The sequence below is a fragment of the Etheostoma cragini genome, chromosome 2, assembly GCF_013103735.1.
Source record: "Etheostoma cragini isolate CJK2018 chromosome 2, CSU_Ecrag_1.0, whole genome shotgun sequence".
NCBI lineage: Eukaryota > Metazoa > Chordata > Actinopteri > Perciformes > Percidae > Etheostoma > Etheostoma cragini.
The window spans coordinates 12,173,867-12,192,121 of NC_048408.1; the positions used below are offsets into that span (position 1 = coordinate 12,173,867).

Consider the following 18,255-nt stretch of genomic DNA (forward strand, 5'->3'; position numbering starts at 1 on the left):
AAACAGACAAAAACACAAGGAGGCCAATGAAAAAGGGAAAATGAACCCAACTAAAAACCCCAAACCACAACAAATAATCACGGGTTCCATATTCTCAAATGGGAGTGTCTTTGATTGATTGTCAAAACTAGTCATTTGAAGACATCACTTTTCCGACATTTTATAGAGCAATAAAAAATGAGCAACACTCAGTGAAATAATAATAATAACGATCCTTCTTGTAGCCCTAGTATATACATGTAGCTATCGCCTGCTGTATCTCAGCATCCAGGTTAAAAGTACCAGTATGATCACATGCTAAAACAATGTGTCCTAGGTCATACCCAACAGTGTTATGGTATCGTCTACATGAGGAGTGTATGAAGGCAGGCAAAGTCATGGTTGATCATGATACTGAAGCTGCATAGTTAACACTATGTAGCTTGAGTAACATGATCCATTCTCCACAGACTCTTCTCACACTGTAGCTGCATGAAAGCAAGTCAGATTATTATTCACACCTGGCTCATAAATTAAGTGTGCTAATGTACAGTTCAGCTGAGTAACTGATAGATTAATTCAGTTTACATTCTGTCACTCAAGGAATTGACTTCTCATGTCAAACCTTCATGTGACAGTACAGATGACACTTGATGCCTTTACACATTAGGGTCCATATGCGATGACTGGCAGAGTCGTGATTGGCCAAGGGAGTGGCTGGCGGCAGAGGTTGGATGTTAGTGAGGGTCTGTGTCTTGCTTGGTCTGAACGGGTGTCTCTGTGAATGTCAGCTTGTTATGTCAATAGCCACTGAGGGTAATTAGGAGCTTTGAAAGCCTCTTGGGGGCTGTTAATGGTGTTACTGTTTATTGTACAGGAACACAGCATGATGCAATCCAAACAGTATTAGCTATTCCATGTGATTTTTGTTTTGATAAACCAATTACATGTTGTGTTGTTTAGACAGATACAGTATATCAAAGTTATTAAATGTAATGGTCAAATTACACCATCCCCCACTAGTTTTCAGCTTAAACAGGCGCTTTCCAACCGGAGGGATTTTTGCAGGTTCTAGAACTTAACATTCCTAGAACCCTTTTTCTCTTGTGATCCGACTGGACCAGTTTAGGGATTTTAAAGTTTGTCTGACCGCAGTTCCAGTAACTCTTTCAGCTCCTACTTCAGGGCAGGGTCTTTTCAATGTTCCCTTTTCCACATAGGAACCTAGGTCAACAAGAGTCCCGTTTCCGGTACAGACAGACCAACAACGGGACAATTTTAACAATTTTCTTATTTTCTAATCTTATTCATCACTTAATTCACTTCTGAGATTGTTTTAGACAAGAAATGAACTTTTAGATTTTAAATAAAGGCAGCATTGCAAAAATCGTTGCCAAATTGACAATTTGCTTCCAAGTTTTTGGAGTTGACAAGCTCCACAAAGTCATGCAACGGACAGCTAGCGCCTGCCGGGGCCGCTAGCTCATCGCTCCGCCAGTCACGCTCAGAGACCCCGCCGGTCTCGTAAATAAGCGGCTTTTATTTTACCGTTGACAGATTGTTTGGTTAAATAACACATGTTCATCGTAAGATCAACGGGAACCTTTGGTTAACTGTCTTTTTGGACTTAAACTCCGCAAGCTGGCCGTCCGTCTCTTTCAAACACACACACGCACACACCCACACACACACACACACACACACACACACACACACACACACACACACACACAAACACACACACACACAGCGCAGCAGGCAGAGGCGTTCCTAGGTTCCTATAAATACCTATTTGGAAAGCGGTTTATGTCTTTGGCCATGCAATGCTGTGTGGAAGTTAGGCCTCATTTAGTTCGGTTGGATCTCAATAGAGTTTGTTTTACCCCTTGGAGCAGTTTGTCTGGGCAGGTATGAACGCAGCAATCGCACGCGGATGCACAAGAAATCTTTATGGTTCAGCATCCAGAAAGGTTCATAAAAGAAAACATGGTTCTTCAATACATAATATTTAAATAATATAAAAATAACAGTTTATTAAGTACTTTGTAAGCCTCTTTTTTTAAGAGGTGCTCTACAAATGTAGATTATTTTAATTTACAATATACTGTCAAGAATCGTCTATTGATGTATAGCTTCACTAACTTCTAATAGCTCACCTATGAAAGGTTTAAAGATGATAATCCAAAAAGATTCAGAAAAGCAATCATGGTTTTTCATTGGATGTGTTATTAATACAACATAACTTGTTCCATTCTGATGTAAAAACCAGTCATAAAATCAGCTAGGTAGATAATTAATGTTTTCATTTTTTCCAGTTCAAAGAATGTGTTGGTGAAAGACCCGGAGGGAACCACATGGAGACATTTCAGAAAGGGTATGCTCTTCAAAACTTTTTAGAATTTAAGAATTTAAAAGTAAAAGTTAATAAAAGGGGTGAATTGCTTGTCTCACCCCTTTTTTTCTTTAACAATGTTGTAGCACGTATTTATAAGCTTGATAAGATACTGGCTGCCACCTGAAGCTCTGACTGTTATCTTTAAGGATTTGTTCGGGATACTGCAATGTTTATAGCATAATCATGATAAAGTGATATCTGATAAAGATGTGTGGGGTTTCATGATGTCTATGACTGAAGATAAACTATTTTGGGTTGAGTCATCAATAAGCTGGTTTGATCAGTCAAAGCTTCTTTAGCCAAAGTGTTTTTTCTTTTATTATTTTTCAGGAATGACATTTCAAGAAAAGATGGCCTTTCTCCTCCAAAGGTAAGTTCAAGTTCAAAATTCCTATCATGTATCAGCAGCTTTAGGTAAAAAGAAAAACTGTCAAGTGTCAAACGCACCAAATGTTTGCTCAGATTTTTATTTTTATTTTTTAACAGTTCCTGATATAAATTATCATTTCGCAAGTTTTAAACTACATTATTTGGGCAAAGTTCTGCCTTTTTTTGGTCAATATTTAACTTTTCAAAGGTTAAGCTTCTTTTATAAAGAAAAAATGTTTATGCTCCTTTGAATGAAGTATAGAAAAGTATTGATTTGGTATCTGCACTGCAATAAGGTATGTGCTAATAAAACAGGTACCATAGCTGCAAATTCAAATCATACCCTGTAGGGTAAATGTCAAAAAGACATTTAGAAACACAAAAATGACAAAAGAAATAATTAATTATTATATTATACCGTTTATTGATTTAAAATAAAACTAACAAATCAACATAGAAACAATAAATAAGCTAAATTAAAGAAGCAGAAGACTAGAACAATGCAGCACAGTTGTAGGGCAAGATATAAATTAAATACCCCCAGATGTAAAAAGAAAAGCAGTAGCAACCAGAGAGGTAAAAGTACTTGGAGACGCTCCAACCACTGTTGTTTGGTTTGACCAATGGGATACTAACCTACACAATCTCATGTTGCTCTCTAACTCATCAGTGTTTTGTGAGATTTAGTGTCCTTTTCAAGCAAATTTGTTGCCACTGTCTTAACAAAACCTAATATAAAGACATACTTTTACGTTTTATGTGAAGTGAGCACTGCGCCAGACTCCAGACTTAAAAAATAGACTTTTAAATGCTACATTACAAGGAAATGACGGGAGTTATTGGCAAAAAAGCTTAAAAAGTGACAAGTTATTTTGATTTTAAATAAGTGCTTTGTAGAAACGTATACAACTAAATATAATTTGATTGAGTATGCTGGTGCAGTATGTAGCCTACTTATTTATAGAGGTGCTGGGGAGGGGGATTCTTGATGTGAAAAACAGTGACGGTAAGAGCTACTATGACTGTCACTGTATGTTCTCTGGTTACTAATACCACTTTGTATCCTCCATGATTTCCAAAGTTATTTCTCCTGTAACAGCTGAGGAGGTGTGATTACTTTCTGTTTTTGGCCTAGCTTCAGCACAAGAACACACACACTCACTTGAGACTAATTACATTGTTGCACCGTTATCTTGCATGAACCTGCCAACAACTTACTATCATGAACATAAAAACACAACAGGGGCTGTTGTAACCAGATTCAAGTGCACTCCTTCCTGTAAGCCGTCTGTGGCATTTATGAGGTGTAGTAGCAGTGTGTCTTGATCTGTTTTTTCTAAAAATAGCTTGGTCCCACGCCCAGAGAGAGGAAATGGGACTCCATGGGCTTAGTGCTAAGTGATCCATGGACACGTTCTAAATACATGACTCGCTGAGTATGTTGTTTCCCCAAAATATTAACATTACACTAGAATGTGATTGAACTGCTTTGTTTGAGGAGTGGAGTTTGGGAAAGTTTACGATAGGAGAGAGAAGAGACTGGTGGCTGATGGGTAAACCGTGGGAGAAAAGAATAAGTAATGAAGTGGTGGAGGAGAAGGCTTGCATGTAATATGTCTGGTTTGAGCTGGATGTTTGTCCGCAGAGAGACACAGATAGGCAGAGGAAAAAAAACTCACCCAGTCAGCCTACGTGTGCTAGCTCACAATCTGTTTGCTTTTTTGTCCTCACCTCCCTCCCCCTCTTTCTCTCTACCACCCATCCGCCCCTCCCTTCTGCTCTTGCCGCTGTGAAACAAACAAATCCAGAGGAGTGCTAGGGTGGGGAATATATGCATGTCAGGCAAAAGAGAAAGCAAGTAGGACTACTGTTAAGAGAGAAAATAAGGGAGAGAGAAAGGGAGGGGGAAAAAGGGAGCGGTGAAGGATTCCAGTGGGTGAAAGACAAGGCGGAGCCAATCCACTCTTGCTCTCTCTCTCACAGCCAAAGACAGATGGGCGGATGTTTTGGCCGCAGAAGCAGCCAATCCGAAGCAGGGAGCAGCCCCTTCTCTTAGGGCTGGGCCATTCTGTGGGAGTGTGGCTCAACTTAAAGACTGTGTTCCTAGGCTGGTCATCGTTGAGCACTCTTTTCTTTTCTCTCATGGTTGTGCAGACATTAAGGATGAAGATCCAGGAGTCACCCGTCACTTGCGACACAGGCAGGGTCGGCGGCGGAGAGGTGCGAGGCTCGGACTCAGACTGCGATAGCTGTGAGGACGTGCCCCAGCTGGACCTGACAGCACTTACTGAGGAAAACAACTGGGGAGGTAAAGCGTTAGGCCGTCCAATGGTTGTTTTCATGCTTAGATTGTTCTATTCCAGCAATACTTTATTGCTAAATGGGTCCAATACTATCTGGAATACACACCTTTTCACACAAGCGTGCCCTAACAACCTACTCGCTGCCTTCGCCCCAGCTCTGCACATGGGTGTCTGGGTAGCAGCTGCACACCTTCTGCTGCCTCTCCTCCTCCTGCTGATGCAGCTTCTTCTGCCTCTCTTGTTGGATTTAATTTTAAATGTAATTGTTGATACTCTTACGTTCTCTAGCCATCTACTGTAGATCTGGCAGAGAAACACACATTGGAGATATGCTTGTTTGCCTGGCAAGCAAGATAAGGCAGCACTGCAGACCGTTTGTTGTTTTGTTGCTGTGGAATTGGGCCACATGGGAACCTTCCGTCTTGAAATCACCTCTCAAGAGAAAATATTAAGGTGTAGGTAGTTCAGAGTGCCAGGTGGTTTTATTTAAAGAGCAAACATTGGGATTTTACCAGAATGTATCAGTTACTTGGCAATTTTTGACACTGAGTTGATTCCAGACTTTGCCACTGCTGTAATTCCCAGTCAGAAATCAATCATTAAATAGGAGATTGAATGATGATAACAGTGTACCCGTTGACTATAGAAGTTTGCATTCCGAGTTAATTGATTCTGGTAAAAATGTTTAGATGTGCTCGATTTCCAAAAAAAAGATAAAAAAGTGAAGTTTAAATTAGATTTAATTGTTTGAATAGGTGAATGTGCCAGTGTTAGCCAATCGGCTATTTTTCCGACTGTAGACCTACCTAGCACGCATGTCTTTATGATGGGAAGAAACCAGAACACTCAGAGGGAACCCACGCAAACACAGGGAGAACATACAAACTCAACACAGAAAGGCCCCAAACAAACTAAGAACCTTCTTGCTGTGAGGCAGAAGTGCTAATCACTTAGCCACTGTGCTGCCAAATAGCATAGTGAATGTGGTCAAATGAAATGAAATCAAATGAAGTTTCTAATGCAGAGCTTGCAGAAATAGATTGTGAACATTGCATTGTTGCACCTCTGTTTTGCAGTCGGACCTCTTTAAAGCTTGTTATTAATGTGTTTGTTCATGCAGTGGTGTTGGTGTTTATGCAAAAAAGGAAATCATGCACAAACGCACTGAACTGAGACTGATTGTTTTGTTAGGACGTTGCGACACAGTGGAGGTGGGTGGAGGTGTCTGAGTTGAGCAGTGAAAAGCCAAGCATTTTGCTGAACTGTACACCGGAACAATAGCCAACAGGTTAATTTCCTACAGTTAGGGACAGTTAAGGGGCATGTTGGGGCATGTTTTGACATCTTTTTGCTGCAAACATTTGTCTTCACTCCCACCATCTCCCCACCACTGTTTTCTGTTTGATGTGGCACTCAGAGCAAAATTGTTCCATGCAATAAATCTCCTTCAACAGCCTGTTGTTAGGAGCATGAGCAGACGAATGTATGTTTTGTGGAGCTCTCTAGTGGTCGAATGTGAAATGTGAAAAAACAACTGTGAGAGGTTGTTATTGCCTTGCAGCATTTGCAGCACGGGAGAAGTTGAGTACTTAAATATTGTACCTGAATCAACAAACATTTTCTCCAGGCCCTATAAAGGTGTCATGTTAGTTTGATTAGTTCCTTCAATCCGTACACAATGTCTCTGATTGTGTGCGTTTGTACTTAAAATGCAGTTTGCCTGAGGGTTGATGTAGGAAGTTTACATTCCAGCTGGTTGTTTTTGCTCTGAAGTTATATAGACATTATTAGACGTGCTATATAGACGTATTAGATCACTTGCCCTTTGTGTTTATTTTCTTGACTTTTTGCCTCTTGTTAAATCTCCTTTCTGTACATTCTGTCCTGAATACATAACTGAGTTTGTGGCAGCAAGGGCGCCACAAGAAGCCTGCATGATTGGCTGTGACAGGCCGTTCAGACATAAAGTATCTCCTTTTAGGTGCATGAGACGGCGAACAGATCAGGCCCTTCAAAACACGAGTGCAAGCTGGGCTTGCCATTGCACAAACTGCAATTGTGTAAATCTATTGTTTAAAGTTGAACTTGTGAGTGTAGCTGGCATGTTTATTCTTCACGAAGGGGAGCCAAAGAGGGATTTGTGTTCTGGCAAAGCCAGCCAAGTTGAGTAAGCAATTAATAAAGCTGTATAATGATAGTAAGTAGTTTTAGGTGATGTGTGCATACTGTAAAGAAGGTGTAATACTGTACAAATGGGCTTGCGAGTGGATGAGGGCATTAGGCACTGTGTGCGAGCGCTTGTTGCGATGACCAGATTTTTGCCACTGGCCTGTCCTTGTCTGTCTCCCAGCCATGGTGGTAAGAAATATACGGGCATTTCAACAGGAAGAAACCCTGTAGCTCATATGTCTCGTTAAGTAAGGTTTAGTGAGATGTTTATTATTTTGATTTCACATATTTATTGCAACAAGATGGATGTATGCTGGTACTTTCTTACTTCTGTTCCTTTGATTTCATTCCTTCACCTTGTCCTTTCCTTCTCCCCCCCTTTTTCTTCTTTTTTTGTTCCTTTAGATTCTCCGTTCTTTAACACCCCTTTCCTTGATTTCAAAACCTTTTTTTATTCAAGTAGTTGTGATGGTAAGTGTTATGTTACATCTTTGTCAGTGCTGACTTGCTTTGCTGCAAATAACGTATCAGAGAGAGAGAAAGAAAAGGCTGTCTGAATGACCCTTTTTACTGCATGGCAACACGCTTGAATGATCTGGAACATTGTGAACGAGCGTCTCACACACAGCAACCTTTAGCGAAATGGCACACTGGCATGTTTTTTTTTTCAATAGACTAGTTAATCCTGAACCATCGGCGAGCGGTTGATTTAAAGGATTAATTTCAAATGCCACGGAGCCTCAGTGGCCGGCTACACCGCTCTGCCCTCTGAGCTAGATAATAGAGCTCAAATAAAGTCATCCGGCTTGATTGAGAGTTCCACCTGCCGCTGTGAGCAAGCACTAACATGCCAGAGAGTTGCTGCTTGAAAAACGGCACGTACCTAAGAGTACAGGAGGACCCGTGAGACCAGAGCTGGAATTTGAGCTAAGTTGCTTCTCGTGCGGCCCAACTCACCCCGGCTTAGAAAAATATGCATTTGCAGTTTTAGACTGGGCGTGCATATTTTTCTTGTGTGCTTTCTGACACTTTGAATGTTTATACTGACGGTTGGTTTCCCTCAGAGCTTGTTTTCTCTCCTTCCACCTCTTCTCTCTGTCTCTTGACACCTGATGTTACAGGTCTCACCTTTTCTATGAGTTTCATGGTTTCACATAGTTTCTATAGAGTTCTCCCTTCTTATCATAATATAACAGTGAACTCTGACATTTCTCTGTCTAGTCTTTCTCTCATGCACATTTGCTTGGACAGACACTGCCCAGGTCTGTCTATTACCATGCAAAGTGGGAACTAAAACACACACTTATCACTGTACCCCTCAACAGGGGTTGTACACTGACATTATCCCACGGAGAGCAAGGCATTATTAATAGCCCTGGGATCGTCAGGGGTCTTTGCATGGCTATTTTGACCAGACATAATTATTACCAGAGTGGAGACTGTAACCAGGGCATGAAGGGAGAGAGGGACGGTGGGCGTGACTTATCGGTTTCAAAACAACATATGTTACTGTCGAGCCCCCCAGAGGAAGTTTTTGTTGTCCCACAATTTGTTTTAGAGAGAGCAGCTTCATTATGTCAAGGGACTTTCACATCGCCAGAGAGGATCCAAAAAGATGTTAGCATGGAGAAATATTACCTGCTGTGTCTTGTAAGAGGGTGCTAATCTGTGTAAATCAACATATTGTAGGACTTTCTCAGAACATTTTGTTGCATGGAATATGTTACTTTACATCTTAAAAAGTAATTATAGATTATTATTTAGTTCCAAGATAGCAAAATACACCCATTGGTTGTAATGTTCTCCTTTTATTAGCAAGGAGCAATCTACATTAAAGCTGCAACAATTATTAAATTCCTCAATTAACAGAAAAATTGTCATCTTTACAGCAAAAATGGATTGGAAGACAGGAATAACCTATAATGGGTATTTTCCACAATTTTTTTAATTGCATAGAGCAAACAATAATATTTATTAATTGAGAAAATCAGTATTTTTAATGCAAATTGTAATTAATTTAATTTTAATTTCAAACAACATCGGGGGGGGGGGACACTGGCTGCCGCCAACAATCCTTATCCATTCAATTCATACTTTTATTTAAAACAGCAGCTAAGTTATGTATTTGTTTTTATGTTTTTCAGAACCAATCCCAGCGTGCTCGCCACTGCAGAGGGAGAGCATGGACCGCGAAGAAGCCCGACTGTCCCCTCACGCCGGGGGACGTCTCATCCGCCAGCTGCTTGAGGAGGACAGCGACCCGATGCTGTCCCCTCGCTTCTACGCCTACGGACAGAGCCAGCAGTACCTGGACGACACTGAAGTACCTCCCTCACCACCAAATGCACATTCATTTGTCAGGTAAACACTTGACATGTTTGTTTTATGAAGAGGCAAGTAGGAAAGAGGGGTCAGTGGAATTAACATGACTGTCTCTCTTCAGTCGCAGGCGGAGTTCGTCTCTTGGCTCCTGCGACGATGAGAGGGAGGAGTTGACGTCCGCCCAGCTCACAAAGAGAATCCATGTACTGAAGAAGAAGATCCACAGGTTTGAGGAGCGGTTTGAAGAGGAGCGTAAATACAGGGTAGGTGCAGTAGTAACAAGTAATGACATAACAATAAAATCTGAATCAAAAGACAAAAAAAATAAACAAGGTTAATGACTGTCTGAAAGAAACTCCTTAAAATTGATTATAATTAGAGAATAGAGGTCTCCCTCTGATTTTTAAAGGCCAATTGCCTCATAAAAAGGCTGATAATCCCAAAGCTTTCTTAAGATGTACAGTTAATACTGGTAGGATTCACATGAGCAATAATTACAGGGGCTGCTCCTTCATTGTGAAAAGAGCTCTGTTCTTATGTGTCCTATCACATTCTTTTCCATCAAGCCCTCCCACAGTGATAAAGCTGGAAACCCAGAGGTGCTGAGATGGGTTAATGAACTGGCCAAGCTTCGTAAAGAGCTGAAAGGTAAGACAGAGAAATAAAAGCACTCCTTAACCCAGCTGATAGATTGTCTGTAGTGAGATCAAAACCAAAATCAACAAAGCTCATATATAGTTTTCATTCTGTTTCTCCTCATCAGAAAACAAGCTGATAAAGTCGGAAGAGGACCTGCCGCCTCTGACCCGCCAGCGCAGCAACACACTGCCCAAAAGCTTCGGCTCTCAGCTGGAGAAGAAACCCCAGCAGGAGAAAGTGCCGAAGCCTCCGGTGGAAAGCAGCCTGGAGGCAATTTTGAAGAAGCTGCAGGAGAAGAGGGAGGAGGTGAACCGCCCAGAGGACATCAAGGTAAGACCGTGGCAGAGTTCCGCAAGGACCAACAAATAAAACATCGGCATACATTAACTGCAAATGGATGTTTGGTGTAAGATGAACAGCATACATTTCAAAGCAGGCAGAAATAGAGTGAAGCCGGGTCAATTCTGAGCTGTTTTGATGTTTCACTTCCTGTCCCAGGATATGACCCGGGAGCAGATCGGAGCAGAGAAGGTCGCCCTGCAGAAAGCTCTTCTCTACTACGAGAGCATACACGGTCGACCAGTAAGTCCTCCTTTAAATATACAAACACACAGATGCATTCAGCCTTCACAAAAGGCCAATCCAAATTGCATATAAGATCTCCTGCCAGCCGTCTTACCCCCAACAAAAAAACATTGTTTACCACTTCATTGTGACCCAGATTGCAAGTCAAGGGTGAATAATGTCTCAGGCAAGAGCCTCAAGAGCTAATGTCTCAAAAGCGTGTGCGTCTGGTTAGCTTTCACAGTGTGTCTGTTAGCTATAAATGAAAGGGTGGATATGTTTTTTTCTTTCCTTTTATCTTCATTTGTATTAATTTATTCTATTAGAAAACAGAATTTTGTCACCACAAGGCGCTTCAGCAACGTTTAAAAGACTACGCTGCTGAAAAACTGAACTGTAAAGTATCTGACACACACTTTGTTTGATGTCAGAACAAAATCCAATAGTAGTAATTGCGCTGTATAATCCCTGCTAGTATTGTGGTACATCAGGAAGTGCAGCTGACCTTTCCGTAACCTCCCCACACTGTGTTCCTCAGTGGTTTGTTGTTAACAACCTTCACGCTCTGAAGAACACGCTAAGGAGTTGTTGTAGGCCGGTCTGGGTTAGCTGTAATCTTGTGTTATGTTAGCGCAGTAGCTAGATAGCATGCAAGGAGACGGTGGAAGACAGAAAGAAGCCAATGCTGTGCTAACAAGTTGTCTTTGTGTCCCTACTTTGTGCTACTTCAGGTCTCCAAAGGTGAGAGGCAAATCATGAAGCCCCTGTATGACAGATATCGCCTGGTGAAGCAGATCCTGTGCAGAGCCTCCACCATCCCCATCATTGTAAGTCTGGCGTTCTTAACCTTCTTTCCTTCTCTTTTTTTTTCACAGCTGCCTCTTTGTCCTGCTGCTCTTTGACGAGCAAGGGGCAAAGATCACCACATTGTAGGGCTGGGCGATTTGGAGAAAATGAAATATCACAATTTCTTTGATCAAATACTTATTATATCGATGTTGCAAAGATATTGTAGGGTTGACAATTATAGCTTTCCCAAAGTATTAACACAATGAGGTTTTTTATAAATAATCATCAGTAATGTGGATAAGTGGGTAAAGGCAAATAACAAAACAGCTGGAACAGTCTGCTAGGTTAAGAAAATGACATCACTTTACTGTAATGCAGCTCGTAAAACCAGAAAAAGACTTGTGTCATATTACAATATTACAATGTTCAAAATCAAAGACGAAATCTAGTCTCATATCACAATATTAATATAAAATCGATATATTGCCCTACCATATTGTAAAAGCATCTGCCAACTCTTAATCCCAGCTCATGTTGGCTCTAGTGCCTGCTGTGGGAGAACTGTTGGCACAGACGTGTTATCCACTTTTCTAAGTCCAGCTTTAGCTGCTCAGTGAATCTCCCCCCGGTTGGAAAGCAGCTCATAGGTGGCAGACTGAGTTCACAGCAAATGACATCTTGAAAACCTGGAGTGTAGGAGAGGGTTAGAAACTTCACTATGGTGTGGGGACTTGTTTGTTTTTCAGTATAGATTAGAAACAGAAAAAAATACAACCAGTGTTGTTAGTGCTACTTTGTTGCATAAAATAACAGTTGCATAAAAAATAGAAGTGTATGCGTCTTTTTCCCTTTTGTTTTGTGTACTCACCTTTTTAATAACCATTTCTATTATGTAAGATATGATCTGCAGTATATATCCATTACATAATACACTGCATTTAATCCCTATCATGCAAATTGGGACCACTGCCATAGAGTTCTGGTGCAGCATTTTTATTATCCTGGAACAGTTTTTTTTATTTATTTTTTTTATTGCGTTTTATTTTACCGCTCTGTTGTGTAAAATCTCTGGACACAAAACATTAGTTGCTGTTGTGATATTTGCACCTTAAAATGGTTTCCACAGAGACATTTGTGAGGCTTCAGATAAGTAAACTCCAGTCTTGGCCCATATTCAGGATGCTGTTTGTTAAGACTACGTACGAATTACGAATTCGTACTACGAACTACGAATTATTGTCACTCGGAGAAAAAAAAAAGCTGGAATAAATAAGGAAACTTCTGCTCAGCTTCAGGTCAGCTCAGAAATACGTTTAGACACAGAATTTGGTGAAAACATGAAGGCAGTGTGGGGTTTCCTCGTGGCCCTGCTGGAAACAACAGCGTGAGCATCTCAGCGTGGTTAACGCCTCCTTTTTAACCGTCACAACAGGGCTCTCCCTCCAGCAAGCGTCGAGGTCCCCTCCTACAGCCCATTATCGAGGGCGAAACCGCACTTTTCTTCGATGATATCAAGGTGAAGAGCTGCTGCTGCTGCTTGAATAATCAGTCGCCAGCTCCCCTGCCCCGCCCCACCCCACCTTCCTCCAACCCCATCTCCCCCTCATTTAACTACCATTCACCCCTCTAATGATCCTGTTTGCTGCCTGTTGATTGGGCGGTTTCCTACCACCAGCTCCTTTAGAGACATTGAATCAGTAGTTGCCTGGGCCTGATGTTTGAACCGCTCTGTGATTTTTTTTTTTTTAGCAGTGCGTGTTGTGTTGTAAGGGATATTTCTGGTGTGTTACCTTGGGTCTTTTATTTATATACATGTATGTATGTATATACATATACATATATAAATGTATATGTATATATATATATTAATCATTTCTTAAAGTAATAATAGCATTGTACTTTTCCAAAATACATTTATCTCAGAGAACTGTGTTGCTCTGCAATGGTTTATTAACCAATAATATTAACCAGATAAAGTAGTTTAGATCACTAATTCCCAACTAATAGTTCTCGTTCCCTGAGTGAGTTCTTTTGCCGTTGCCGGTGGGTTCATGGGTATATTGTTTGACTAATTTAAAAAAAAAAATATATATATATATATATATATATATATATATATCCCCATATTTGTTTCTGTGAGGAAAATAAACAGCAACAAATAGGATTAAAAAGATATTTATTGTTACAATAGCCATTGAGCTACCACCTGGTAGTCTCGCAGTGCCACACCCTCCTCCGCAGCGATGTGGAGGAGAGTCTGGCAAGTCCGCACCGCATTCCGAGATGGGGGAAAACCATAGACCGTTAATATTAATCAATATATACACAGTCTACATGGGGAAAATCTGCTCTCGGTTATTGACATTTCTTTTAATCAGTCACAGTTGTCACAGAGCCACGGTGCCGCTGCAAAATAGCCTTGGGAAGGAACGTGTTTGGGTGGAACATGTGTACGTTCAAAAGTTGTCTTAGTCGTGCAACAGAAAACTCAGATTGGGCAGTATTCTAGCTAGCTGACTCAATTAACGAGTTCTTTTTTGGGGGGGGGAATCTAATTGCGATTTTCATGCCAGATATTGTGATTATAATTTGATTTGCGATTTTTCTTCTATTATGCTAAATAAAATAATGCAAAATAATTGATAGATCCACTGAAAATAGGACATTTCTATTAACAACATGTGGTATGTAACATGCCAGCATTTATCTTATGAAATACAGTATATATGAATATGTAATATAATAATGAAAAGCGGAATAAAAAATGTTAAATCCAATGTTTCGTTTCAAACACCAAACACACAATTAAACATTTCACATTTGATTAATGGCGGTCTTCACATTTAGCTAATCGCATTGTTTTAAATCACGATTTCTATTTGAAAACCATTCATTTTTCAGCCGTAGTCTCCATTTACCCTGAAGAGATCTGAGGAGCAGTTAACCAAAGTCTTCATGAATTTACCAAAGTTTAAAGTTACCACACAAAGAAAGCTGAAGGAAACAGGCATCCGGCCAAAAGAATGGCATCCAGCGGCACCGGAGCGATCCCGGAAGTGGAACGTATTGTTTATAGTAGTGGTGCACAATATATCGGCCGCCGATATAATATCGGCCGATGTGGTAAATTGTTTACACATCATATTCTTCAGATGTCAAAATATGGCCAATGTGAAAGTACCTGTATGTAGGCTTCGATGTGAATGTGTGTGTGAATTTAGAACTAAATCTGACCTGTCAAGGGCAGTAATAAGCTTAACAGCGTACACAAAGAGAGCAGAAATGCTTCTGTTCGTTAAGCACAACATTCGTCTGCTTCCAAAGCCCGCGAAGGCCAAGTGTTAGGATTAACCCTAAAGGACTGGGCAGTTACAGTACTTAGTTACTGTACTTACAGTTCAGAAGACTGCAGAAGCCAGTGTCTGTTCAGTCTAGTTTGTCCTGGCTCCATTTTTACATTTTACTCTTTTCAATACTTTTGGCTTTGGCCATTTAAGGCCTACTACTGTACGCGCCTTCATTGACTCCATCCACACATCCTAATGAGTATAGACATCATCACAACCGAGGCCCATTGGCGTGCATTGTGCTGCTGTACCGTAATGATTCATGAGCATTGGGGACTAACACTGCACGACCCTCATGCACCGCGGTGTTTGAGCATCGAAGCCGGCCGCCAGCCACGCTTTTAAAGCCACAGCCTCTCCGTCCTTTGACCTGTTTCTGTTTCCGCAGGAGGAAGAGGACGGCTCAGAGGACGAAGGAGACTCAAAGACACCGTTCACCGTGACCGTCCGACCAGACCTCAGCGTGCTCGGCTTCCTGGACCACATGGATGAAGAAGGGGACGGTTTCATTTCACCCGTCGATGAACTTTCACCTTCTAAGACCATGACAGACATGAGGCTGTCCAATCTGCACTCCGCCACTAAGTACGTTACTGGAAATAGAGAAGACTGTAATAGTAGTGCATTAACACAAATACTCTTTATACTATTTACTATGTACTATTTAAGTACAACGTTGAGGCACTTGAGTGTTTTCATTTAATACTATTTCATACTTCTACTGCTCTACATTTTATATTGTACTTTGTATTCCACTATATTTATTTGACAGCTGGAGTTACTGATTATTAGGGATGAAACGGTGTAAAAATGTAACCTCACGTTATAGTGACCAAAATTATCCCAGTTTTCGGCATTATCACAGTATTTTTAAAAGTTTGTTTTATATGTTAAGAAAGCACTGATAGGCGTACACAAGCTGAAATAGTTTCAAAAAGGGGAACATTGTTTTGTTATATTACAAAAATATAGGCAAAAGGCTTGAAAAAACTATTGAAAACTGGCAACTGAAACACTGGCTGGCTGTAGCTGGTGTCCGGTGTAAACTGGTATGTAGTTGTATTTGATGTCACATGTGAAGTTGGATGTGGTTCTGAAAGATAAGCGAATAATATTTTGATTTACTGTGAACATTATTTACCAAAACTAAATGTTATAGCCACCAGCATATAACAAGAAACAGTATTAAGAATTACATTCATTTCTCTGTAATAATTAACATAAATGTAAAACATTCCTCATTAACACAAACTGAGAAAAAGCCACATCTATTACAGCACACATATCCATAACAGAGCAAGCTGTTTAATACACCTTTAATATCTTAGCATGTGGCTACACAGGATAGGCTGTTTAGTGGTGATTGCACCACGACAATAAAGACATTTTAAATAAATTAGGGTAATTTTTACCCAACATTTCTACCGATGTTTACCGTTACACCGGTAATTGTTACATCCCCATTGGTTACCTTTCAGATTTTTCAGTAAAAAAACAAATGAAAAGCATGTAAAATACAACATATTGTTATAGATTAAACCAGTGGTTTCTGACCTTTTTGGCTTGTGACCCTTTAAGAGAAAAGCAGTGCCTGGTCGAGCTGTTCTGTTCCACCAAAGAGATATTTCCTCTTTAAACTTCTATAGATATTGATACTATATTGATAGTTTCAATAAAACAATAACTGGACTCCCAGAGAGGCAGTTCTTCTTAAAAAATTGTTTTCTTCCTTTCACATTTATCATCTCACGACCCCCCCGGCTTTATCTTGTGACCCCTTGACAGGCCTGATATTAAAAAGAGATATTAAAATAGTTCTACTCTTTCTTTTTTTTCTCCGACAGGGAGGAACTCGTGGAGCAACTCCAAGAAACTCGAGAGGAGAAGATAAGACTCCGCAAGAACCTGAAAGAGTTTGAGGATCAGTTCTTTAGACAAAATGGAAGGTAAAAGACAAGATTACAAAAGTGAGAGAGTAGGCATAATCAACAGACATTCACATTGACGTTATTATATATTTATTTATTTTTTACTGCTGAACCTTCTCCGTTTCTTAATGTTTGTTGTCTTGTTCCCACAGAAATGTGCAGAAGGAGGACCGCTCGCCACTGGCAGTCGAGTACAGCGAATACAAGCACGTTAAAGCCAAACTGCGGCTGCTGGAAGTCCTCATCAGCAAAAGAGACTCGACTAAATTAATCTGAGAGAACAATAAAATACTCTAGAAGGACGTTTAGGGATACAGTCAATCGCATCTCACCCTATTGAAGAAAAGATCAGATTTTTCCTTCTCACTGCCATCTGTGCCACTCGTGTTTCAGGCTCGGGTGAAAACTGTTGGTCGTTGGTTGATCCGCTCTGTCGAGCTCAGCTCGCCCGCGGTGAGCCACCGACTCACCACTGATTCAAAGTGACAGTGTCACCTGCTTCACCTGAGAAATTCCCTTCCAACAAAAACCTCACCTTCACGAGAGGATTTCTCCAGGCAGGAGCACCCAAAATAACCTGAATCACACTTTTAATGCTAGTAATTTATTTCTATCCTTTTGAATGTTGTTAGCGGAAGTTATTTTTCTCATGCTTTACTGTAGAAGTCTTAAAAAGAAAAACCTTGTAAGTAAAATAAGAAATGTAAAATGATTGCTATTTTTAAAGAAGAATTTTTGCAAATCAACATAATGTATTTTTGTAAGGGAGACATAAGTATTTGTATAACTTCAATCCGCTTAACAGTATTCACTAAATGAATAGCTTTCTCTATTTCAGTTTTGCCATTATATACTATCTGAAATAATCTTTTATTGCTTCTCTAGAAGTTAAATTGAGTATTTGCTCACTAAAAGTAGTGGTTTTTAATTTTAATACTACCCAAAGACAGTGACTCAAGAGTACAAACTGCGAACCAAAATAGCTCATATTCTTAAAAACAGCTTATTCTTGTGATCACTGGTACTTAAGCATCTAACTGTATATTTTATGCATTGACATGCTTCTTTCTCCTTTTACTTCCTGTCAAATAAGCTATTTCTCGTCTTGAAATCACTGGTATGTTTTTGCTCACATTGTTAAACAAGAACAAACATTTGTGTGACGACTCTGGAGGACAGAAACCGCATTTGTCTGTGTTTCCTTCTCATCCTCCCCGGAGCTCGTTTGGTTCTCTTGTAAATATGGATCATTATGTTGTATGTTTACATTTCTGTGAGCGAGTACATTTTTCCTTCCTTTCTCCAAAATGGATGATTTATCAGTGTGAAGTTCGTTTTTACTGAATGTAAACACTGGCCAGGCTTAACGAATTTTGAGTATGTACATTTTAGTACATAAATTGTATTTGTATGTTGTATATAATATGAATGAAATCATATTTTTACTGAGA

The 18,255-nt window shown here is 40.2% G+C and overlaps 1 protein-coding gene across 9 annotated transcripts in view; it reads left to right on the top strand.

Annotated features, from left to right (window-relative positions):
* fam13a (family with sequence similarity 13 member A) overlaps nucleotides 1-18,255 on the top strand; it is a 56,548-nt gene extending 38,293 nt beyond the window's left edge. For 5 of the 9 annotated variants that reach the window (XM_034899584.1, XM_034899594.1, XM_034899604.1 and 2 more), the window contains 14 exons: nucleotides 2,295-2,353; nucleotides 2,705-2,744; nucleotides 4,898-5,051; nucleotides 7,621-7,686; nucleotides 9,360-9,576; nucleotides 9,659-9,800; nucleotides 10,104-10,185; nucleotides 10,301-10,506; nucleotides 10,675-10,758; nucleotides 11,472-11,567; nucleotides 12,962-13,045; nucleotides 15,265-15,461; nucleotides 16,721-16,822; nucleotides 16,957-18,255. In XM_034899584.1, the coding sequence (XP_034755475.1) occupies nucleotides 2,295-2,353; nucleotides 2,705-2,744; nucleotides 4,898-5,051; nucleotides 7,621-7,686; nucleotides 9,360-9,576; nucleotides 9,659-9,800; nucleotides 10,104-10,185; nucleotides 10,301-10,506; nucleotides 10,675-10,758; nucleotides 11,472-11,567; nucleotides 12,962-13,045; nucleotides 15,265-15,461; nucleotides 16,721-16,822; nucleotides 16,957-17,080 (1,653 nt within the window). In that variant the 3' untranslated portion in view covers nucleotides 17,081-18,255. Of the gene's footprint in view, nucleotides 1-2,294; nucleotides 2,354-2,704; nucleotides 2,745-4,897; nucleotides 5,052-7,620; nucleotides 7,687-9,359; nucleotides 9,577-9,658; nucleotides 9,801-10,103; nucleotides 10,186-10,300; nucleotides 10,507-10,674; nucleotides 10,759-11,471; nucleotides 11,667-12,024; nucleotides 12,201-12,961; nucleotides 13,046-15,264; nucleotides 15,462-16,720; nucleotides 16,823-16,956 lie in introns of those variants that run through there. The other 4 variants (XM_034899630.1, XM_034899621.1, XM_034899641.1 and 1 more) reach the window with 4 other exon arrangements.